The 25,921-nt window shown below is 40.1% G+C and overlaps 1 protein-coding gene across 5 annotated transcripts in view; it reads right to left on the bottom strand.

The window, feature by feature from the left end:
- The window catches only part of LOC122787214 (CACN subunit beta associated regulatory protein), a 366,408-nt gene that overhangs the window by 171,129 nt on the left and 169,358 nt on the right, over nucleotides 1-25,921 (bottom strand). For all 5 annotated transcript variants that reach the window (XM_044053808.1, XM_044053811.1, XM_044053812.1 and 2 more), the window contains one exon: nucleotides 6,441-6,502. In XM_044053808.1, coding sequence (XP_043909743.1) covers nucleotides 6,441-6,502 — 62 coding nt within the window. The remainder of the gene's footprint in view (nucleotides 1-6,440; nucleotides 6,503-25,921) is intronic.

Genomic DNA, 25,921 nt, shown 5'->3' with positions numbered 1-25,921 from the left:
ATGCCAAATATGCCAAAGAACAGTAGGGTATCCCTTGGCAGTTAGCCTCATATTAGGGAGGGGAGAAATATTTACTTATCATCTAATGGACACCTTTCCAGTTTGCAGAGTCTGAGACAAGATACATATTTATGCGGCATACCCGTATTTTACCTTCAGGTGGGGGGGGGTGCATTAGACAAAACAGCTTTGAGGAACAGGATCATACAGGTTTGTTATGTAGAATTATGCATGATCCTCTTAACTTCTGAATTATTAAACAATGCTTAAGCTGTTCATTTTTGAGAGGGAAGACCTAAATGACACAGAAGCTCATTAAAAGAGAAAAAAATCAGCAGTAACTAATATGCTATACTAGACACATGGCACTGCCAGTGATAAATATGGAAATCTGTACTCTCATTCGTCATGAACTTTTACTCCTTCAAATTTCTGGGACCCACTTTGAAATGATGTGCAGTCTGTGACAGCTGGTTTTAAGAGCAGACAAATGAATGAACCGAGACCTCTACAGCAGCTTGAAGAAATCATATGCAGACTCCCCTCCCTCTCCCCCCACTCTCCTTCCCTTCCATTCGGTCATTTTGATTTTTTCTGCCTTTTTTATCGCTCTCTGCTTCTCGAAGCGTGAATCACTTGCACTGTCACATTGCCTCACATGCTCCCTACTGCAAATGAAATTACCTGACTCTTTATCTGAACTCAGTAACAGAAATGATTTTAGAAAGGAACTGTCTTTCACTTTTTTTCTTCATAATTTTTCTTTTGTAAAGAACTTCAACAAGGCAAATCATGGAGGCATAGATATGTCAAACAGTCCCATCATTAGCCCTGGGTTATGGGCACTTGAATCTCATATATGCTGTTTATATAATGCAGACTTAGGAATTCACATTAGCCTTCTAATTTTAACTCCTCTGTACCTTATCAAAATAAATGCAGATTTCTTCATCCTAGTGACATTTATTCCGTGCTAAATAGTATTGTAATGGCAAATTATCCCCTACACCTCCTTTAACAGCATTTTGTGTAAGCACAAAATATAACACTTTTAGCTTTCAAGTTTCTTTTAACTGGGAAGGGAAAAATCAACTGTTTTGAGCTCCATGAGAAAAGTAGATAATAATACGTTATGACTAGCACTGAAGTAAATGCATGGCACCTCACAATGAACACATTTTTATTTATATTTTAAATTAAAGAAATTTGATTTATTTCTTTTCTTTCAACAAGTGTTGTTGCAGCAGAGGGGTACAGACAAATGTATGTAATATGCATGACTATGATGGCTTATAATAAACTGAGAAATGTTTGGTTTTCCAGGTCTAGCCATTTCCATGTTTATAGAATAAGATGTTGAAACTAGGGTATGCACTATTTTGCCTCATTAGAACAGCTTTGTATCTTTCACAAACACATATTTGTCTCTCTCTCTCAAGTCTAAATGAATCCACTCTCTGTTTACATGCTCTTTTTTTCCCTGTGGATGCTGTTTGCTGTTGTATGTACCACAAGAGTCATACATTTTTGTCTCTCTCTGTGGACAAAACAAACAAACAAAAAAACGACTTGACAATATATACCTGACATCCCAGCTCACTCCATTTTACTGTTCATTTGTGTTTGTTAACCAGCTTAGAGCACTAATCCTGATAGGCCTTTTTCAAACTCAGCTTGGGAGCACTTCATCATTAAGTGATTTGCTGAGAGTCATACAGTGGGCAAATGTGGGCTGACAGAATCATGCCCTAGAGCATAGCATGCAGTTTGTTAACCGCTCATAGCTTTAATTTACACTATTAGTTTTAAAACTGTATTTCTTGTTCTTATTTCCCTTTCTGTGGGATGTTGCCACCATGAGCTTTAGATGTTTCAGATGTACTTCTGTTTCCAGCATGCCCATAAAGTTTTCATACTCGTCTACTTAGTTTGCTCATTGGTACACACCTTGTCCTTTTTTAGTTGCCCTCTTCCTGACCACATTGATCTACTTATGGCCTTGTAGATATGATAATTTGTGTAGTTAAAGTACAAACAGTATTTTGTACAGAAGGTCATGCATTGTAAATCTCTGCAAGGACTTTTCTTAGATTTGCAATATCATCTGCATCTCATTTCAAGTTCCTAGTAAGAGTCTATTGCCCAAACATATAATAATAACAACAACATGTTTAGAGTGCAAACTTTTTTTTCAGAAGGCACACAGCTTGCATTTGTCTTCTCAGGGAGTGACAGTACCTCTCATAGAGACAAATACCCTTCAGTGGAGAAAATGGTACAGCAAGTCACATGGGGCACTATTCCTTCTTCACATACAATGGCTGTTCCCCTACGAAGAGTGACAATAATGGATGTCACAGACAATGCTGTGCTTCCTCCTGCTAAATGAGTGACTGCAGTTTAACACACATTGGGCAGGACAACTCTTCAACCATCTAGTTCAAAGACAACACGCTAACTATACTGCTGGCTATCAGACTGAACAGAAATAACAGATGCTGTGTGTTTTGCTTCTTTCCCCAGTTAGCTGTTCATACTAGAGCAACTATTATGAAACAACAGTTGGTGAACCTGTTGCTCGTCTGAGGCAAGGTCATCACACACACTATGTGACAAAAGGGTGGATAGGGGTAGATATGAAGGGACAGGATAAGTCAAGAGTTCCAAGGCAGATGGAGCATCTCTGGTGGTGGAGTTTCTTAAGTCAAGGGGGAGCTTTTTCCTGGTTATCATGGAAACTACTGTTGAGTTTTAATCAGTAAAAAGAAACAATGAAGGATAATTTCAAAATAATAGCCGTTTGCTTATTAGATATGAGGAAGGAGTAAAATGAAAAGAAGAAGCATTGTGGGGGGGGGGGGTGACAACATCATAAAACAATTACATTCCTTCACATTTCAAGACTAATTATTTCACCCTAGAGACAATACAGAAAACGACCTAGTTTTAGACATTGTGTCTCCTTGCTGCATTAAAACTGAAAGATACCATCTTTTATTGCAAATCTGTAAAGTAATTTAATTTCAGCTATTTTTCTGAAGTTAACCTCCTGTATCCCTGTTTCCACTGTTAAAATATATACATTTAAACAGTCACAATAGTGTATCTACACTTCTGTTCTATTCTAGTAGGGCACACTGTGGTTACATTTCAAACAGCACTTTGCAAAAAAATTGTCAACACATACTTCTGCACCAGCAGTTTGATATACACATGACATACAGTTCTAATACAGTTGTAACACAAGCATCCTATATAAATCATACTGATAGTCACAAATGGCATATAATTATTTACAAAATTCCAGATAGCTGTGCTGGCAGTATACCTCTTTGTCACAGGGGGTAGTAGTCTAGCAGCCAAGCAGCTGGAGGGAGGTTGCAATCAAAACCTTTCCTTTCATCTGTCCAGAATTTCGTGGAGTTTTCCACATTCTGGCTCATATTTTTGCCTTGTCTTCATAAAAATGTTTGATTTTTTCTGAACAATCACTGATGATGACAGTCATTAGAGTTTCATATTCTTGTCATGAGCATGCATGTTGTGATAGAGTTAGTTGGTCTGTTAATGTTTTAAATGAATTATAGAGTAGTATTTTGTAAACTGTACCTTCCCCCCAATTATTTTGGTTAGGCTTAGAATTCTTCTATCTGCAAAAATGTTGAAAGGGATGACTGTAGCCTAGCAGGAGCTTGCTTCACAGATGGAAGGTATTGCTGGATTCAAACAGCCCATGGTAGAGTCAGGCTGGAGTTTCCGTACATTTGCCAGGTTCGAATGGTTGGTATGGTAATGGTGAAGGAGTCTCACCATTTGCTGCTGAACTACAAGCCTGATGGTTATTCTGTGAAACTCTAAACAGTCCTATGGAACTACAGCTGATAACAGGTAATGTAGATAGCTAGGTGAGAGTTGGGAAAGGAGAACTACTGCTGTTTGTTGAGGTGGGAGAGCTGTTCCTAGTCTCAGGAAAATGTCAGTCTTGCTACCATATGCCTGTGTATGGGCTGGGTACTTCCAGAGGTCTAAGTTCACACTACCATGACAGCATTATTCGCCAACATTGCCTATTTTTCAATTCATAGCTATCCAAGTCCATGCTCTCCCAGACTTCCATTGCATCTTCTTTTTTTCTTGTTGAGTGACTTGGCATGACCCAGGCTGGCAATGGCAATGGATAAAGTCCAAAGATACTAACTTGCAAAGGCTTTAGCCTGCAGACATACATAGATAATGAAACTTTACAGACAAAATAAACCTATATTTGCACATTTACAAACAAAAATACTATGACCAACATTAAACATCTGTGATTGGTGTTATGGTGCAAAGGCTAGCCTTTCATCTGCATTAGTGTTTCTGGGCCCCAAAGAAACTGCAAGGGAATGCAAGACTGAGCAGTTAACAGCTTTTATTCAGCAGGGAAGGACTTGTGGGATTAAGTGACATTTGCCTATTCTGCAGATCAGGGTGGGAGAGGGGCAACAATTAAGATAGTTACAAAATTACAGTCCTACTAGAAGAAACCTCTGTTAGGGCATGAGGAAATGTATGGTGAGTCTGACTGATGCTTGTTACTCCTGCTACCACGGAAGATCAAGTATCCACACACAGACACACAGACACACAGACACACAGACACACAGACACACAGACACACACACACACACACACACACACACACACACACACACACACACACACACACACACACACCTATGTCCAATACAGTGGACTTGATTATCTACTATTTACTTCTGTTCTTCTTCCCCTTATAGCAAGGTACAGCTTGGGGAGGGGGGCACTTACGGGGTTGGAAAATCAGACAGCAGACTATCAGTGCAACCAGAATCTTAAAATCATAGAGGTATATTACAAAAAATACTTTAGGTATTTGCACTGGGCAGTGTGGGATCTATGTAGAATTTTCAAAATGAACTCTGAAGGGTGGTTACAGAAAATACTGTCTCCAAATTAATAGCTTTAATTTCATTCACTTTTACAAGTGTATGAAATTTTACTCTGCATCCTAACATTCTGAAAATAAAAATCTAACAAGATCAAGTTGTGAAACTTACCATTACACTTTTAAAGTGATTTTGCAGACGAAAAGAGTCACTAAACATCCAAAGCAATTGGGGGGGGGGGGTTGCTGTAATTACTTAAGTGTACTGTCTCCAAAACCAGAGGTTTGAGGAATGTACTTGTCGTTCTCATTTTTCAGTGGGAACCCCTTTCCATCAACTTCACATCTTACTGCCTTTGAGCTGCTTTTCCTTCTGCTTTACTATAACAACAAAGTAGGGTCACAGACAGTTTTTTTCTGGATTCACACCCCAAAAAGACAGAATTTTCTATTTGTTTTTGCCTGGAAATTCACTAGTCAGTTTTAGATTTCATACATTCTTAAGAAGCCTGTTGTGCTTGTTGGCATTAAGTGGGAGTTCCATTCTGCTTTCTGTTATCTGACCTACTACTCTGGATTCACAAAACCACATAGATGGAACCAATGAAATATAAAATCTCTTTTTACGATTGGAAATCTGCATGCTGTACACAGAGTCAGCTGTTTTCCTTATCTATTATATTGTGTCATCCTTCACTTAGAGCACTATGTGTCTGGTATCTGAGATCTCTTCTGTTTATAGGCCTGTAGCATATTTAGCTGCAAACTGTTAATGTCTTCTGCATTATGTATTGCCTTGGTGTCTGCTCTTAATCAAGGCCAGCCTTTGCCTGAAACTGCCACCTGTCTGTTCTTACCTGGTACAAAACAAGCAATTAAAGGAACAAGAGGTGTGGTTCTTGATATCTGACTAATTTATCAAGTGAAAATTAGAAATCATTTTTTCACAATAAGATCTTTGAGCTGCTATCATTTCTATGAAGCAATGGTTGCCACTGGGGCAATAGTGGGAGCGATCTTCTCCATATGAAGCCAAAAATAAATGAGTAGATTAGCTTCTATGTTATTTCTGATCACTTTTTAGAAATGTGCATACAAACCTTTTTTTTTTTTTTTTTTTTTTATTTCTGCCATGGGTTTAATGTGTATTAACTGCAACACCCATGACAGTATATGATCTGAAAATAGAAAACTTCAAACAGTGTTTGCTGGTATGTCCACCTGGTGAAGAATCAAGTACCTGCAAGGCCACAAGGAAAATGCCTAAGACCTATTTGTTCTTTTGCCAATGCATAACTACAAATTTTCTACTGAACAACACATTTTTTGCAATAGTAGACAGGAAGTGCAAGTTACAGAATATCAATGTCGTAGTCCAGCTTGAATCAGCAGGGATCTAAGGAAAGACCATCTTGTCATTTTAGGCACACTACACATTAGACATACATGGCTTCCTGAAGATACTTAATACACAGAGGCTGAGACTCAGCATGATACAGTTACTGTTCACTTGTATAAACATAAGAGAACATACCTTGTGTTGGCTGGGAATCATCAAGGTAGGTTGTATTGGTCTTTTCAGCATCCTCACTGGCCCTGCAACATGCAGACCACAAGTCAAGACATTGCACATTTTAATTTTAGCAAGACAGAAAGATGCTAAACCTGGAGCACAAAGCAATGCTATGATTCCTGATATGGTTTTATTTCATGATATCATTAGCTGTTATTGCCATTTATGTCATTGTGGGCTACATCCTTATATAACTTTCAAATATTTCTGTAGCTAGTTTCTCTATTAGCAAAGTTATCTGAAATGTGCTGAGGCCATAAATGGCTTTACAGCTCAAGTAGAGCTTTATCCAACCATAAAAGTTCTATGGGGTATGAATCAAAACAGATAGCTGTAGTAAGGCTGCAACTGTACAGAGCCATGCTGCACCTCTGAAATAGATTAGGATCTGCTTTATTTTATTAAATCATCTTTGATCAAAACATAAATGCCAATCACAACATGCCAAAAGAAAGAAAACAATGGATCACTTCACCTTAAAATAACCCACAATCAAGACTGCAGACCACAGTGAAACAGCAACTTTTAGAAAAAAATTTAGTGCATGGTATAATACTGCAGGTGGGGAACTATACCCTCTCACACTCCTGAAGCGGGCCGTTGACTTGAAATACAAATGGATACACTCAGTATTTCCAAATGCAAACCTCTCTGCATCAAGCACAATTTCACTTAAGAGCACACAGGGAACACACTCAGCCTGGGATCTGTGTTTCTCTGTGTCCCTCCAGGTCACCACTAAGACTCCTCACTGGCACAGCTGTAAGGTTAGGTCCTCAGCTGACTGTCCAAGCCAAGTCCTCCAGCACCCTCTCTGTGAAACCAGTGCTTCATGTCTCTGCTCCAAGTAGCTGACACACGCACTCTTGACATTTCATTTTCACACACACACACACACACACACACACACACACACACACACACACACACACACACACACACACACACACACACACACACACACACACACTTTGGAAAGGTTGGCACAGATTTACTAGCTATGCTACCTTCTGTTGAGACTATAAGGTAGTTTCACTGCCACCAGTCAGTTACTATAAGGCTCTTAAAAGAGTTTTCAATTATGCTGAGTGAAGTTAATATCGATACCAATGGTAATGTTGACCAAGCAGTAAGGCTTTCAGGAGTGGCCAGAGTTGTCACCAAGTAAATATATGCAAATACTCTCAAAACTTTAATATTTTTTTCTAAAAAGACCAGCCACAATGAGAAGTTTACATATATTTAATAATAAACAACAGGACATGAAAATACTAAATATCTATTTACAGTAAACACCAGAGTTTCAGTCACAGGAAATATTGAAAATAACACAGTTGGAAAGATTCACACAGTTAAGGAAAAACAATACGTAACTATTCTCGTTATATTTTTCTAACTAATTTTGAGAATTACTATCCCTAATCACTTACTAGCACAAGGCAAGATGCAGTGGGTGAGTGGTCTTCTTCCTTTGTCAGGTTCCAAAAACAGACTGTTCCTGAGGCTTCAGTCTCCTCTAATATTAAAACATTATTTTTGTACTTTATGACATCACATCCATGTGGTCATGGCTGGCAGTACCTATCGTTACAACCCCCAATACCATAGTCTCTAATTCTGAGGTTGCACAACCTTGAAAAAAGGAAAACAAGTTTGTGTTTTGAGTAAGATAAGATAGTGCTCATTACTACAAGATTATAAGACCATGGAGTTACAGTATTACAGTATAGGGAATACTGGTGTTATAGCCCTGCGTTATATGGGATGCAGAGGAGACTGCCTCCTTACAAAATATAATTACTTCCTTGAATTAAATCACAAAGAGTGGGAAGGCACATAAATGTAACACCTTTCATGATAGTAAGTCACTGATGTCATGACATTTAGTTTCAGTAATCTTTGTATTTGACTTTGTTTCTTCTGATCTTTTGTGCTTTTAATTAAAGATGAATTTAATGTTCTCATTTTAGCATTTTGCATTTCACTCAAATGTAATTCAGTAAGACAAACTAGAACCTATAGAATTTCTATTGGGTTTTAATCTTCAGATCCATCAGCAGTGTCTATGGCCTAATTCTGATAATGATGAGGAAGAAAAAGAGGCATTAAGGGTCACAAATCTACAAGATCTTGAGTAGTTTCCCATTCCAGATGACATTATAAAGTTACTTGCATGAAGACATCACACTCTGAGTTTAAATATTTGGGTAAGCTGACATTCTGGAGTACACAGCTCTGACAATGGTAAAGCAATCTAGAAAGGCAGATGTGTCACTGGAAGCCTGCCTAGGGATGAAGTACACAGTACGGAGTGACAGTTGTCATTCATGAAGGTTGACTTGCATTGATTATCCCCCTAGCAGGGTCCCATAGTACAACCACATTGTTGGCTTACACACTGCTTGGAGGCCAGCAGAATGATGTTTACAAGAAACACATGTTTTGAAATCACACAATAAAACAGGAAAATGGCCCAGTATTGACACCTAACAAACATCCAGACAGTTCACAGTGTTATACTACCAAATACCCAGCAAGACCTCCTGCACAATGAAGCATGGATGCTTTAAGGCAGCCAGAGGATGGGCATTCCGCCAGCACTACTAAGGCACTGCAAACATTCAGGTGATTTCAATGTGTGTGTGTGTGTGCGTGTGTGCATGCACATGTTTCTATATTTATTTTCTGGCAGTTGGCACAGAGGTTTAAGGCTGTGAACTGTAGTTTTTGTGGTATAGGGTTTGATTCCATAAGCCTTCGTTTACATTCAATGTGACCTTGAGCAAATCACTTAACCAGGTATTCTTTCCGGATCACCCCTGAAAAGGGACCATGTGTTCAGTTGTCCTACCCAGTTAACAAAAGGTTATTATGGGTATTATTATGTGTGTGTTTGTGAGTACACATATGCATGCATGTAGTTTGGGGAGGATTCAATGCAAGAGGTAACAGCAGCAGTGGTTTGGATCTAAATAGCCAAAAGAAAGGCCTGATTGTACAAAGGAAGATTTTAATATAAAGCCACACTAAAAAATCTGTATTTCTATTATGTATTTATAGCTTGCATCCTTTGTCCTCCTTTGTTGCTCTTGATAGACTCCATGCTGCTACATCACAGCACACCCATGATTTTGTTATTACATTAAAAATGAATTACATGGAGCACAACCAGTGGCAGTTTTGGTAAGACTTCTAAGACATCTGCTTAAGTTCATGGTTGCTTAGGTGGATGTAAAAGATCCTATGGCATCTGTTGAAAAAAGAGTAAGGGGATGTTCCCTGGTGTCCTGTCCCAATTTCTTCTAGTCAGTGACTACCAACTCAGTTCTCCCATGAGACAGAAAACACTGGCCTACAGGCCAGCAAAAAGTAAATAAAATAACATAAAAAAATCTATCTGCATTTAGCAAGACCTGGGTTCAAGAACAGAACTGGGTCCCTGGAAGGTGGCCAAAAAAAGGTTTGAACTTGTAATGGTGGCTGCGTTTGCATGCTTGGAAGATAAGCAAGTTTTTCCTGTAATTGGATATGTTATGGAAACTGGTGGCAAGACAGAATAGCTCCACTGAAAAAGTTTCCAAATGAGTACAGCATGAAATGGACTTATAGCATTTGTATAATGTTCTAAGAAAATAAGAAAAAGAACAGCATTATTATATTCGCCAGGTCAGTAAGGTACCTCTATAACTGCCAGCTAGTCATATACAGGACATATAGATTTTGCATCATACTGATTCAGAACAGTGCTTACCAATATCTGCAAAGTTTATATACAGTCTGCATCATACTGATTCAGAACAGTGCTTACCAACATCTGCAAAGTTTATATACAGTCTGCATCATACTGATTCAGAACAGTGCTTACCAACATCTGCAAAGTTTATATACAGTCTGCATCATATTGATTCAGAACAGTGCTTACCAACATCTGCAAAGTTTTGCCTATCAAAGAAGGAAGTTTCCTCTTGTGAAAAATTTGTGGATACTAAGGTTAGCAGAACTAGTTCTCAGCGACTATGAAGGACATATGAGTGTGGAGGTATCCACATATCCCCAGAAAAAAATGCAGCCCAATGGATGCTGAGAATATAAAAGCTAGGGAGCACAACACAGTCAAGAAAAAAATAGATATAATGAAACTTTTTGCACACCAGCCTCCAGAATGATGGCATTCAAATATTTCAGGTTACAACCCAGCTCTATTAAGATACAAACTATGTAATACCCTCCTTTCAAAAAAAAAAAAAGAAACAAAATAAATGTCAATAGTTTGCCTTCCAGATACATTAGAGAACACTGTACTTAATAAACCTCACTTGTCTGTGTCAGTCTGTGTAGACCTAGCCTAATGCCTTAAGGAAGGAAGGAGGAAGGGAAGAAATTCCCTGCATCAGCATAATATCAAAGGGTCATTACAAGCTCAGCTGGGGTCAGGAATGGCCTTTAAGTGTTATAATAAGTATCAGATTTCAGCTGATAATTTATAAGACAAAACAGGTCCATGACTAATGGCTGTAGCCATAAAAAGTCCCAATTACCAGAGTCTTGTCATGTTAAAAAGACATAAATTACGTGCGTGTGTGTGTGTGTGTGTGTGTGTGTGTGTGTGTGTGTGTGTGTGTGGGGGGGGGGGGGGGGGTGCTAGGAAAATACTACACTTCAGTGCTTTTACTGCTTCAGTCTTCCACAAATCCTATTCCTATTAAAACAAATGGAGAAGCAGTTTTGACTGCAATTTAGAAACAATTGCTTTTTAACTGAAAGGCCCAAAACCAAACCTCACCATACACTACAAATCAATGTGACCTACAATTAATCACTTGTCCCCTTGCTAAAGAGGGGGGCATCCTGGCCATGAAAATTCATTATACTCAAATTATTCTATAAATGTTATGTCTCATATTAACTTTTCTGGAGACGTGAGCACCTCTCTAGTCATCAGCAAGGTACATTAGAACCGAAAGCCTGCAATGTTAGTGACCCGTTATTTCCAAGCAACTATACTACATATCTAATAATGTTTTCATTTACTTTTACTACCATCTCACTCATGTCAGGTAGACATTAATAGAAACACTGGTAAGCTGTTTCATTCCTGAAAGAGGCATAAAACATGAATTTATCAATGAAAGTAAACAGTTTTGGTCTAGTGAGCCTGCCAGAAGTGCTTTTCATGAGTCAAGTAAATGCTTTGCAACAGCAACCCTGTTATGTTCACTTTTCTTTTCAAGTGGACTCCTGCCATTAAACTTATTCTTTAGCGATTAAAGGGTAATGTGGATCGTAACAGCTTGTTTACCTACTCTAGCATTCTAATATGGGAGATGAAGGCACACAAGCGAACTTACCTAAATGGCTTCCCTTTCTTTAAACCTATCGCTTGGCCCTTTAAGAGTAACCTACTTCTCTGCACTGCTAGGTCTCTATGATGTCACAAGGGAAAAACATGACTCTGTAACTGTGTATGGCATCAGCAACCTAATTTTTTAATCCGTTCAGGGACTTGAATCCCTGTTCAGTGCAGAATTCTGCGACAGTATGTATCATCGTAAAGGGAAAAAAGAAAAAAAAAATAACATAAATGTTCTTAAGGAAAGTCATTCTTAGTAGCATTTAAATTAAGGTATATATTACATCAGTTCTGAGTTTGAATCTTAGCTTGCAAGTAATAAAAGATACTAATTTCAGTTGGTGGGTACAGTTTGAACTGCATAGTAAGGGTTTAGTCCAGTAGTGGTCAATCATAACATTGTGCTTCACTTTCACCCATTAGGCAAGCTGGATTGTTTCAGACAGTAAAGAACATTGACGTATCAGAGTGAAGCAGCTCCTTCCTAATGAAAGCCTCTACAACTCCATGCAAGTGATCCCTGTAGGGCATTGCTAAGGAGCTGTGTGTGTGTGTGTGTGTGTGTGTGTGTGTGTGGGGGGGGGGGGCAGCATACTAGGAACATTTATACCAAATAATCTTTTGTGATAAAAACAGGGGTGACCACTGAAGGTTTGTGGTGAACACTGTGGCACAGCTGTTTCTCTGGGGGAAGAAATACTAATATATAACAAAGAATCCCTGCAATCCTTTGAGATCAGTTTTATGCAGCAGTAATACATTGATTTAATCTCTCCAAATATTGAAATGTGTGTTGCCTGGCAGTGTATTAATGTTGGAACTATATAGCAAGCTTTTTCTTGTGAGAGAAGAGAAATTTGTGGTGCTAAGAGCAGTTACTTGCTGGAATTAAGGCAGCACCAGTAGTTTCTATTGGCTTTTGTTTGCTTTTGCCTTACTATAATTTCTGCAGCATGTCGTGACTCGGACCTTGTTTAAGTGGAGCCATGCACCATGCAACCCCACAATGGTCCACCTTACTTAGTAGCCAGTAGGTGTTTTTATGAAATTTCTGTCTAAATGACTTATACCTATTTACTGTGTTATCCCAAACGTTCCTGCTGCACTGTACTTTCACTCCCTGCAGAACGTTCCCTCCTTAACAGCAGTGTTATCATTCTACCATCACTACCTACTGCACACTCTTACCCTTCCTGCAACATGGTTTAAATACTCGTATTTCTCATACAACTACACTATTTAAGGAATTTTAGCTTCCAAGCCTACATTGCTTTAAAATATTTGCATATACAAACTGCAATTGTATTACAGTAGTACGTTGCATTTTATTTTGGTCCACTGAGTTTTCTTCTACAGTATGGGTTTAAAAACTGTGGCATCTGAGCCTCCACTGCTCAGTTGTTGCTTCTCTGTTAAAGTAATTGTGACATCAGTGACTCCATTGCTCATCCGCTTAACAGTTAAAATTAATTGTGACACCTGTGCTCTATTCCTTACCTGTAATATAATATAGTGTTGTGAGCTCCACTGTGCAACTAAGAACAATTTTTGCCTGAGCTGCATGCTTGCTGTGCTAGTTGAAACATAAAAATAAAAATTACTAATTCTAAGTCACTTAATTCATTGTTCCAACTGAGTACTGTATTGCACATCTCAGTAAACATACTTTTACTTTGGCTAATATGGAATCACAGTCCACCAAATCATACATCTACATCACCGAAGTATACATCACCAGCCATTAAGCACACTTCACTGAGTCAGAAGAGTGCATGCCATATGCCGTTAAGGCAATGAATGCAACCATTAGAGATGTATTTATTCTTAACCAATGTTTTCACATTATGTCTAGTTTGGTATACGGGTGTATATACTGCTTAACGTCTGGGATAGGTTTTATCGCATAGAATGTTAAGTGGTGTGGATGTTAAGTGAACGCCCTATACTTTGGATTGTGCTTCACTTAACGTCTGCATAACAGCCGATCGCATTTATGCCTGCTTAATACAGTATGGACGTAAATGCAGTCAGATATTGTGTGGAAGGACACTAAGTGGCACACACCTGTGATTATTTAAACTGTAGATGTTTTAGTATAATTTCTGAAGATTGCAAAATTATTGTGATTAGAATATTTTTGTAATACTTTGGAGCTTTTTCCCCAGGCATTCGCTGAAAATTGGCACCTACCAAATCAGACTTTCCTGATAATCAAATGTCAATGAATAAATAAATCAATAAGTATATATAGGAAGTGCTATGATAATTAGTAATTCTTTTGTGAAGAACACTGACACCACCTTCACAAGAGTGGACAAGAACATGATGACAGCTGGACTTTCCAGGGTCAGGATCCAGGATGACAGAGGGCTCTTAGACATTTCCAACCCAACAAACACAACCATTACCAGGTAATGGTCCACATGGGGTTGAATGGTCTTAGGTTTGTGGCAGAGGAAGGAAAGACACTGGTTTTCAGTGGTATCTTGCCTGGTATCTTCACCTAGAATGATGCCAGAATTGAAGGACAAAAAAATAATTGGCTTAGTAGCTGGTGTCAATCCATGAGATCCCAGTATGTGTTAGGGACAAGATAGCTGACAGCTCCCTCTGCTTTGCAATGGATTGTATCCCTTCTCTTACCAGGCATTTTCCATATTAGCTAAAACACTTACTGCCACTATAGTAGCTTTTTTTAGACAGAATTGACTTACTCAACATTCCAACCTAGCAAATTCCAACTTGAAGCATATCAAGGTGGCTCTACTCAGTAACAGAGATGGTTTCAATACAGTGAAACTGAACCACCTCCCCTGTTCCTGGATTTAGCACTGATCATGCATTCAGCCTTAGGGAATGTTAGTCTGTCTGCAGCAGCGTAGCTGGTTCAGCCAGAGCTCTGGGCCAGTACTGTGAACCAGCACTCCACCTTCAAGTGAAGAGCCAAAAAAACCCACTTCACTACAATAAGCCAATTGCAACAACCAGCTTATTACATTTATATTTACACCTCCAGCTCTTCCAGTGAAATGTAAAAGGTTGTTCCTTCTACTGGCACACCAACCAGGTGGCCAGATGCATGATACACCCCCCCCCCCCCCCATCCCAGCCATTTAGGTCCTGTTTCTGTGCCTGCTCCCAACCCCCCTTTCACTTATTATATTAAAAAAAAAGTAGCAACAGTTGCTACAGTTTATACCCTGTCCACACAGAGTGCTATTAATTAAAAAAAAAATTCTTCTTTTTAAACTGTAGCAAACTGCTTGCTACAAATAGCAAACAGTTGCTACAGTTTATACACTGCCTTTACAGAGCACTGCAGTGCTCGGGTTTTAGTTAAAAAAAAACTGTAGCAAACTGCTTAGACCACACAAGGAGCGCTACAGCATTCAGGTTTGACAGCAAATGTAATACTAGCCTACATTAAAGAGAGAAAAAGATCAGCTGATAATACCCCCAACACTTTGCACCCAGGGCAGTTGCCCCTCTTGCACCATCCTCACTACTATACTGTTTGTCAGATATCCTCTCACATAAAGGCAGATTCCTTGTGATCCTAACTTTGAACATTTGGATATCTAAAGGCCACCATAAACAAAATCAACTATCACCAACTATAGATATTCCTAGATAGCCCCGACAACGTTATAGCCCAGCCAAGCAGAGGTACCTAAAGGTAATTCTACACTTACATATTGTAACTAGAAGTTCTCTGTCTGTGTACCTCAATTCTTAAATCCATGTGCCTTGCCCAGAAAAACACACTGCTGCAGTCATTACTCAAGCTTGAAAATAACACTGAACTCACAGATGTTAACTAAGGTACCATTTACACAAAACCTGACTAAGGTTGCTACAGTGACACAGCATGATGTCTGTACTGTCCCAATGATACTCCATAGCCTGGAAGTACCAGTATGCCCACATACCCTAGTCTGCATATGGTGGTACACTAACATGTCCTAATTTGGCAGTGTTACCATTTCTGCACTGTTTGACTGTGGAAGTACTGCACACCTGTGCAAGCTTATGCTCACATTACAACCTAAAAGGACAGTTACAAAAAGCTACCACAATATAAAGGTTCATTGCCAGGTAGCATGGCTTACTTTATTTTAACCTTACAAAAAATGTACAACAGGATACAATGTACTGTTCAGGGTGGGGGTGAGGGTCAGTCACTACATGGAAGCAATTTCTGTACATAGTCTGCAAAGAATCTTAAAAGCACTGAAGTTATTATTTCATATCATCCAGTTGTCCTTGGCTGAAGATAGACACTGTGCAGAATGCAGATTTGCAGAACGTTTTCCTGCTTCCACCTCCACCTGCTCCAGTCAAGCTGAGCCGATGATGACAAGAGCTCTCCAAGGCAGTGCGCAAGCAGCTGCCCACTCTCTCAGAGTCACTGCTTTATGCTGGGCTCATGTCCTCAGTCACTATTAACTACTGTTTCCCTAAAACCATACAGTAACTTACAAGAAACTGCAGCCTCTTCCCTGGGTGAGTCATCCCTGCAGTAATAGCATGTGTAGAAAAAAAACACCCCCACACTGACGTTCAAGGCAATTTAAACTGACTCGCCTTCCCTCCCCATTACTCATTTACTTCTTATTCTTCAACTCTCGGTGGTATTTCTACTCCCCAGCCACAACAACTGATCAAATTGTCCAGCTCTTTGAAAAACAGAATTTGTTTCACAAAAGAATGCCTCACCATAGATAGATGCTAAGTGTTTATGTACAGAGGTATAAGCATCTGCTTTGTGACTTGAATAATTATTTACTCCATCACTCAGCCTTTCTGGCATTATACAGAAAATGGATTTGTAATTGTTAATTTCTCCTGAGGCACTGTTTTCTGATTGGCGCCTTGCCATCAAGCAGTAAATAGGGCAGTACATACTGATATGTATTAAACAGTGTATGTGTGTGTTACAGGCTCCTGCAGTTGAGGGTTTAAAACTCCATCCCTCCATGCTAAAAGGAAGCAGAATCCGCTGGTGCTACACATTCAGTGTCCGTGGACAGGGACACAAAATGTGAGCAGCAATGCCCACAGAATTCCAACCTGAATCAGTAAATGCTAGCCAGTAAACTCAAATTCCACCCTGCAAGTATTTGTTTAACACTATTGTGCAGCACGACTACAAATTACCTCAATCATCTGGAGCCAGACGTTTATTAATAGATGAGAAATCTGCTCATCTATCAGTCACAAGAAAAACAAGAAAAAGGAATCCAAAGTACTTTAAAAGCTGAGCATTCTGTTGTATAGCTGACAAATAAGTATGACATTTCTGTAATATATTTTCTATATGTGCACATATTTAATTGCAGGACTCTTTTCACTTACTAATGTTCTAATATATTTCTAACACTTAGACCTACTCTTCAACATTATTCCTTTTCTTAATTCTAATTTGCAAACATTGTCTCCACTGTAATGACTTTCTGATAAATATAATGTAAACAAATCTGTTACGCATCCTGTGTTGTGGATGAAAAAGCTTGTTCATCTACTTAGTAAACAATTGTAAAATACACACACACACACACACACACACACACACACACACACACACACACACACACACACACACACACACACACACACACAAAACAAATTAATTTTCTCACAATGCCTAAGTTCCAGTTTGGCTCTACAGAGTTTAAACATCCCACTTTCTAGGATGTCACTTTAAAGAGTTAACATATGTCTGATTGTACTTAAAAATAAATTCAGAGTACATATGCCCATCTAACTATGTAAAGAGAAAAGTTATAAAAGAGATACAGCTTCATCATTTCCACCGACCCTTTAACCCTGTGAGCGTCCCTTGGCTCACGTAATTACACATGGAAGTCATTCTCTTAATTAATCTTACTGCAGACTGCTGAAAGAGTAGTCCCCGTGACTTCATCAATTCTGCACAGGGAACCACAGGAGATGCTCATACTGCAGTTCAGGTCTTCTAATTTTGTTCATCTTTTTTTGCCTACTTATACTGTTAATATTTCTTGGGCATGTCACTTCGTAAAGCCATTGGTGGAGTTTATAATTTGTTTAATCCTGTAACTCTTCTGAATTTATTAATTATGCTTGGGTCCCATGGTTCTACTAATGTGGCTGGGGCCTCCTAATACCATTAAGCCTGTTAATGGTTGACTTCAGTTTCAAAGAGTTTCACTTATCTGTAGTTTAGCTCAGGGGAGTTAAAGGAAAAACTATTGGTGAGCGTTATCCTTTATTCATAGGTTTGATTCCCTTATTCTCCAACTACAAACTATGTGGAGCTAAGCAAATTACATGGTCAGATAAGTGGTCTGTCATCAACCTCGACAAGTTGATTTAGTGATTAGCAGGCTTAATTGAATAACAAACATATAAATAAGCCTGGTGTTACCCCAGACTTTTTTTAAATCTTGGTAGGTGTTCCTGAATTGATAACCCTCCAGTCCTTCTTTAAACCTGGAAATTCTTTAACTGTGTTAGTTTGGCTAAATCCTGGTTAATTTTTGGATGCTCCTTAATCCTTTATCATGGCTGTTTCTTCATAGATTCTGTTAATTCTTCTAGGGCCAAATATCAGTTAATCCCTGTAGGGAACTCAAATCTCTAAAGTCATCTGTTCTAATGATTATCCTTTCAAAACTGCCTGTAGAACTTTGTAAGCAGGCTGGATACTCATGTTTTGTTTGTGGTAGACAGGCATTTTTTGCACCTTGCTATTATCTACTACCACCCTCCTAATCAGCAATTATTTCATTTGCTAATCAGCATAACAACAAATGAAGACCTACTGCTATATCTAGTATATGCATATGCTACTAATTATGGGGAGGAAAGGTAAGCAGTAATGGAAGAGTTTTATTTCCTCTTCACAAGCAGCAACTCTTCTCTTTTTCTGATTTTGATACCCTCTTAACTTCCTTTTCTCTTCTTATAACTTAATACTTTTAACAACTCTTCAGACCTCCACTTGATGTACCAGTTACACAGCCCCTTGACTGTTCCTTAAAATTCCTATTCTTTAAAGTGTTTTGTCACATTAGCACGACTTACCTTTTGCACCACTGTATTTGGTGCAGGAAGCACCGATTAGGATCTTCATTCTAATAGCGATTTTTTTTTTTACTCCAAAATGGAAAAAAAAAAAAGAAAACAAAAGCCTTTCAAAATTTGTTTTTTCAGTGCTGATGCCACTGAGAAATAAGGGTAATCTTTAACCTCAATTCCATCAGCTCAAGAAAAACGTAGGGTGACTCCATAGACTTTAACGGATGATTACTGCTGCTGTGCAGACACGCGTCTATTAATGTCTATGGAGCCCAGCATGACATAATGTCATCGTGGAAAACAAATTTATTTGGGCTTTGGTTTCAAAAAAAAAAAAATAAATAGTTTATGAAGCTTTTTATTGAAACAACGACCCACATAAATACTGGTAGACTTCTGACAAAATGCATCATGGCACTTAACTCACCAGATGCCGTGATGCAGTACCTCAGTATTACAAAAACACTTTAATAACTCTACTATTGGACTATAAATAAGGCTGTGCACAGGGAAACAGATGCTTTTGAACTCTGTTGTGTTAGAGAAAACTTTTGAGAATTCTGTAGACTGCAAAAATATTTAACAGTCAGTTATAAAGGAAATATTTTTATTTATTTATTTATCTATTTATTTATTTAACATTTGTTTACTGGGAAACTCCAGCTTGGAACAAAGCCTAATAATAAAACTAAAACTCATTAGCTTTGGCCAATAATGTAAAGACAGTATTCACTGGAAAAGACACTGATGCTGGGAAATATCGAAGGCATAAGAAGAATGGAAGTTGTAGAGGCTAAGGTGGACAGACAGCACTGAAGTAATGCATATGAATTTGCAAGAACTAAAAGAAAGAAAAGTACAGTTTTGTACCTACCATAAATGTAGATGTTCGAGTGCTAATACAGCTGCAGTAATCACAGATGGGTTTTCTGCCGTCAGGTGGGTCCTCGGTTGGCCGAATTCCAAAGTCTAGGTCCGGCGTCGGTTGTCGTCGCTCTTTTTCCTGACGTCAGTGCAACAGGGGTATATAAGACACAGCCGACGCCATATTCTTCAGTCTTTCTTGCCCCAGATGTCAGGTGCCCCCAGAAGGAAGGCAATACATAAATTATATATATATATATATATATATATATATATATATATATATAGTCAAGCAATGCAATATAATCAAAAATCAGTAGTTGCAAGCAAATACACCAAAGAAGGATAACCCAAATTAAGTTGTATGAGGAGGTGTTAGCCACTAGGCCTTTACCAAGAGGGGAAGGAGGGAGGGAAACCTGTACTGCAGCTGTATTAGCACTCGAACATCTACATTTATGGTAGGTACAAAACTGTACTATGTTCATCGTGCATACAGCTGCAGTAATCACAGATGGGTAGAATCCCAAAGCTACGCACAGGGTGGTAGGCACTAGGTGGAACTTGGAGCAGCCAGAATGCCCTGCAATACAGCAGTGGCAAAGCCTGCTCTAGTTTTGGAATATAAAGGCAGGTGGTAGTGTTTTGTGAAGGTATGCACAGAACTCCAAGTGGCTGCCTCCAAAATATCTTTGGTAGGAACTCCTCTGAGGAAGGCTGTAGAGGTAGCTGTGGCCCTGGTGGAGTGGGATCTGATGCCTGTAGGGACAGATTTTCCATGATAGGAGTAACAAAACCGTATGCAGTGGCCTATCCATTTTGAAAATGTCTGTTTGGTAACTGGCTTCCCTTGAACTCCTACAGCATAGGACACAAAAAGTTGTTCTGATTTCCTGAAAGGCTTTGTTCTGTCCAAATAATAACGTAGCTGTCTATGGATGTCTAAGGAGTGTAGCAGCCTTTCCCCTTTGTTTTGAGGATTGGGGTAAAAGGTAGGCAAGTGTATGGCTTGATTTAAAGCTACCCTGGATACCACTTTAGGCATAAATGACGGGTTGGTTTGAAGGGAAACCCTGTCCTGATGGAAGATGAGAAAAGGCTGCACAGCCATGAGGGCTTGTAGTTCCGAAACCCTACGAGCTGAGGTAATGGCCAGAAGGAAAGCTGTTTTCCAGGACAAATATTGTAAATCTGTTGAGGCAGCTGGTTCAAAGGGAGGCAATGTTAATTTTTCTAGAATGTAATTAAGATCCCAGGCTGGCACTGGTTGTTTCCTTGGTGGTCTTATATTCTTAGCCCTCTGAGGAACTGTCTTAAGAGTGGGTGAGAGAATAAGGGTGGATCCGTGTTGAATTCTGCAGAAATGGCTGAGGCATGGACTTTTATGGAGGAAAATGAAAGTCCACTGTTCAGCAGCTCAGCTAGATACTGTAATACCCGAGGCAAATTCAGTTTTCTAGGGTCCTGGCCTTTTTTCTCATTCCAAGAGCAAAACCGTTTCCATTTTGCGGAGTAAGCCTTTCTAGTAGATGGCCTTCTGGCCTCCAAAATGACATCCTGCACCTCTTTGGGGAGTAGGGTCTGTTGTGGTGTTAAGGAATTTTCCATGCAGCGAGATTGAGTGTTTTCAGCTGACTGTGAAGAGTTTTGTAGCTGTGCTGAGTCAGCAGAAGAGGCATTAGAGGTAGGGAGGAGTATGTGTTAGGCTCCTCAGGAGTGGGTACCAGTGTTGTCTTGGCCAGTCTGGAGCAATCAGTATCATCTTCGGTCTGTCTGCTCTTGCTTTCAAGAGCACCTTGGGCAGAAGAGGCAGAGGTGGGAAAGCGTAAACTGTCCATGCTGTCCAACTGAATGAAAGGGCGCCCACTCTCCAGGCCTTTGGATGAAAGGTCCTTGAACAAAACTTTTCCAACTGATGATTCATGTGGGAGGCGAAGAGATCTATGTCTGGCCTCCCCCACGCTTGGATTATCTCTGTAAACACTTGAGGATGCAACTTCCATTCATGTGGATCTGTCATATTTCTGCTTAGATTGTCTGCCAGTGTGTTTTCCAAACCTGGCAAGTACTGTGCTTGAAGTTCGATTTGCCATTCCAGAGCCAAGTTCCAAAGTGTCATGGCTAGTCTGCACAGGGGGTATGAATGTGTTCCTCCTTGTTTGTTTATGTACCACATTACTGTGGTGTTGTCTGTTCTTATCAATAATTGTCCTGGATGGAGGAGGTCCTTGAAAGCTGTAATTGCATTTATCACTGCTAGCATTTCTTTTTGATTGATGTAAAGGTGCTTTTCCTTTTGGGACCATTTGCCCTGAATGCACCTGTCTGTCATGTGCACCCCCCAGGCATAATCTGAGGCGTCTGTTGTGATGACTTGATTTGCTTGAGGCTTGCAGAATGGGAGACCTGTGTTTGTTTGACATGCTTGGGCCCACCATAGAAATTTCTTTTGCAAACATGGAATTATTGGTATTATTGTTTCCAAACTGTGGCTGTGTTGAGACCATAGGTTTTTTAGGTACCATTGAAGTTTCCTCATATGCAACTTTGCACATGGGATTAAAAGAATGCAAGATGCCATGAAGCCCAGAGCCTGCAGGATTTTCCTTGCAGTAAGCCTGGTACAATTTGCTAGTATTTTGAAGTACTGAGTTAGTTGCCCCTGTTTTTCTGGCGTAAGATAGGCCATCTGGGTGTTTGTGTCCAAGTTGGCACCCAGGAAAGTTATTTTCTGAGATGGTGTTAGCCTGGATTTCTCTTTCTTGATTGTGTATCCCAGAGAATTCAGTAACCGTGTTGCATAAGCCAGATGTTCCAGAAGTATGTGCTTGCTGTCCGCTTGGATCAGGCAGTCATCCAAGTAAGGGTAAATTTGTATCCCTTGAGTTCTGCAGTAGGCAATTACTGATGCCAGGCATTTCGTGAATACTCTGGGCGCAGTAGATAAGCCAAAGGGCAATGCAGAGAATTGATAGTGGATTGAACCTGCAAGAAATCTGAGGTATCTTCTGCAGCTTTGTCTGATTGGGACATGCAGGTATGCTTCCTTGAGGTCCAATGTTATCAGCCAAAACTCCTTGCCCAGCATGGGAAGAAGCTGCTGTAATGTGAGCATCTTGAATTTTGGTACGAGTAAGAATGTGTTTAGGATGGATAAGTCCAAAATGGGTCTCCAGTCGGTTCCTTTCCTTGGTACCAGAAATAGCCTGGAATAAAAACCTTGACCTTGTTCGTGAGTAGGTACCTCTTGAATAGCTTTCATGTCTATGAGCTTTGAAATTTGTAGTTGTGCCTCTGCCCTTTGATTGTGTGGCAGGTTTGGATTTGTAGTTGTGCCTCTGCCCTTTGATTGTGTGGCAGGTTTGGCATGCCTCTCATTTTTGGAAGAGTGTGAAAATGAAATCTGTAGCCTCTGTTTATAACGTCCAGGATCCATTTGTCTGTTGTGACAATATGCCAATTTCTTGTAAATAATGCCAGCTTTCCTCCCAAGGGTGCTGCCAGCTGAGACTTGCTTGGCATGGAAAGGAGGAAGTCATTGGGTTTGTTTCCTGTATTGTTGTGCACTGTCTTCGCCACCTCTTGGTGCTGGAGTTTGCCATTGCCTGCCTCTATATGATCCTTGTGATTGTCATCTGCCCCTTGTGCGCCTGTATCTACCTCTTTGGAGCTTGTTCGTGGCTGGAAAGGACCAGTTTTTAGTAGGCCAATTTCTGCTAAAACGTGGTGGTTGAACCTGTAGAAAAGCTTTGACAGTTTGCATAGATTTGGTTTTTTCTTCCATTTTCCGTAGTATCTCCTCAGCATTAGTACCAAATAGCACATCCTTTTGTAAAGGAGCATCTAGTAGTTTAGCTTTCACATGATCAGGCAAGATTTGTTCCCCAAGCCATGCATGTCTACCAATGACTGATCCTGTAACAGCAGCTCTACTTGAGGGCTCTAGGGCATCATAGCCACATTGTAAGGTGTGTTTACCCACTTGTTCTGCACTATGCATCATATCTTGCAACTCCTTCAAATCTGGTTGTTCAGGTTGAGACATTTTATTTCTTAATTGTGATAACAGAAACTGCTGATATTTAAGCATATGGAACTGACAATTTAAGGCCCTCATGGCTAGGGTTGCCAAGGTATATACCTTTTTTCCCCACCTTTCTAAGGATCTAGACTCTCTTTCGAAAGGTAGTGGATTCTTAACAGTAGAGGCCTTCATTCCCTTGGGGCCTTGAGAAATGGTTTCAGGGTCAGCATTATGGCTTTTGTAAAGAAATTGGTGAGAGGTAGGAACTCTGTAGTACCTATCAGGCTTGACTGGGGCAGGAGGCAGGGAATCTGGATTTAGGCAAGCCTCCAAGTAAACATCATCAAGTATGTCCAAGACAGGAGGTATCGCCAGAGGTCTGTGCTGAGGTAACAAAAGAAATTCCCTAAGTCTTTTCTTGGAATCAGAAAAGTCTTGGCCTTCCCAATGGAAGTGTTCCCTCAAGGTGTGCAAGGTTTCCCCAAAAGAAAAATCCTCAGGAGGAGATACAGAAGGAATGGACTGCTCTGCATCAGAATCTTCATAAGGGGAGTAGGAGTGTTCCTCTACATCAGAATGATCTGAAAAAATGGAGCCCTTATCAGAAGAGGGAGAATCTTCCTCCACTCTGGGTCTCTTGTCTGGAGGGGGTTGGGAACCCCTGATAAGAGTAATTAAATCCTCAGCCATTTTAAGCATCTGCTTTTTAGGCATGGGGCCTGGAGATGGGCCCTGTGCAACAGGCTTCTTGGGATGCCTGGCTGATTTGGACTTAGTAAAGGCATTAATGGAAAAGGAAGATGAGGGTCTAAAGACCCCATGGGTGGAAGTGGACCTGTCCACATTAGGAGGCTCCAAGCTCACAGTGGCTTCGGTGGTTGTAGTCTGGGTATGGGCCGAGGTACCTGCGGTCTCGGTTACAGAAGACACCGCCAAAGAAGTGTCGTCGGTAGTCAGGGACTGCATAGGCGTCTCGCTGAGAACCGGACCACGTGTAGCCAGTTTTGGCGTGGTGTCGGTGGGGACTGCGGACCTCGCGTGTCGGTCCTTGTCCTTGCGTTTTTTTGGACAAAATGGTAGTCGGAGTCTCCGACGACATTTTATAATCAAAGGCTTTACCAAAAAAGTGTTGGGCGAACTCCGCCTGACGCTTAATAGTAAGTTTATTGAAAGTAGCGCAAAAGCGACAGCCCGAGACGTCGTGGTCTGGGCCTAAACAAGGTATGCAGAGGGAATGGAAATCCTTATGCGGTATTTGCTCCCCACAAGAAATACAATTGTTAACTTTTTCTGACATCGGTCTGAGGCAAGAAAAGTTTCCCCAACGGGGTACTTAGCTTTAATGAAGACTTCGGTTTCCAATTTTTCGTAAATTCAGGAGCTGGCCGACCGGCACTTGTGAACTGCTTCTGCTTCGGGCACCGCGCGGCAAAAAAGACTGAAGAATATGGCATCGGCTGTGTCTTATATACCCCTGCCGCACTGATGTCAGGAAAGAGAGCGACGACAACCGACGCCGGACCTAGACTTTGGAATTTGGCCGACCGAGGACCCGCCTGACGGCAGAAAACCCATCTGTGATTACTGCAGCTGTATGCACGATGAACATCAGTTCTTGACAGCAAGATCTGTGGTATTAAAGTTCCTGTCATAAAGAGTTAGATTTGACTAAATGACTAAACAACAACAGTGACCCAACACTCACTATTAGCACTATGGCCTACACTCCTGATTATTAACCTTCAAAGATGCCAAAGCAATCACACAGTCATAAATAATGCAAGTATAACATAATAGTTTGCTTTTTCTTTCATAGTCACATGTAAGTAGCCTCTATATGTTTGATACGGATCTACTTCAGTAGATCGAGCTTTTACAAGTTCGAACCACATATGGCCGAGAACATATGTTTGAACTCGTAAAAATTCAAACACTGAAATAAAAACACATAAAACAAAAAACACAAAACTAAATGTCTATAGCAGGAGGGCTATGCCCCCCTGCACCCCACACCCCCTTACTTAAATATACCAACTCCAAGATCGCACTACATTGCGGAAATGGGAAATCTTCCCTTTCCGCTCTGTATGGAGATCTCCATTCAGTCTGATCGAACTTTTACAAGTTCGAACATATGGTCTTGGC

This window comes from Protopterus annectens, chromosome 13.part0, assembly GCF_019279795.1.
Source record: "Protopterus annectens isolate FY-2018-M chromosome 13.part0, PAN1.0, whole genome shotgun sequence".
NCBI classification, from domain to species: Eukaryota; Metazoa; Chordata; order Ceratodontiformes; family Protopteridae; genus Protopterus; species Protopterus annectens.
The sequence above is the reverse complement of the archived record's forward strand: the minus strand, read 5'-3'. Positions and strand labels throughout refer to the sequence as shown.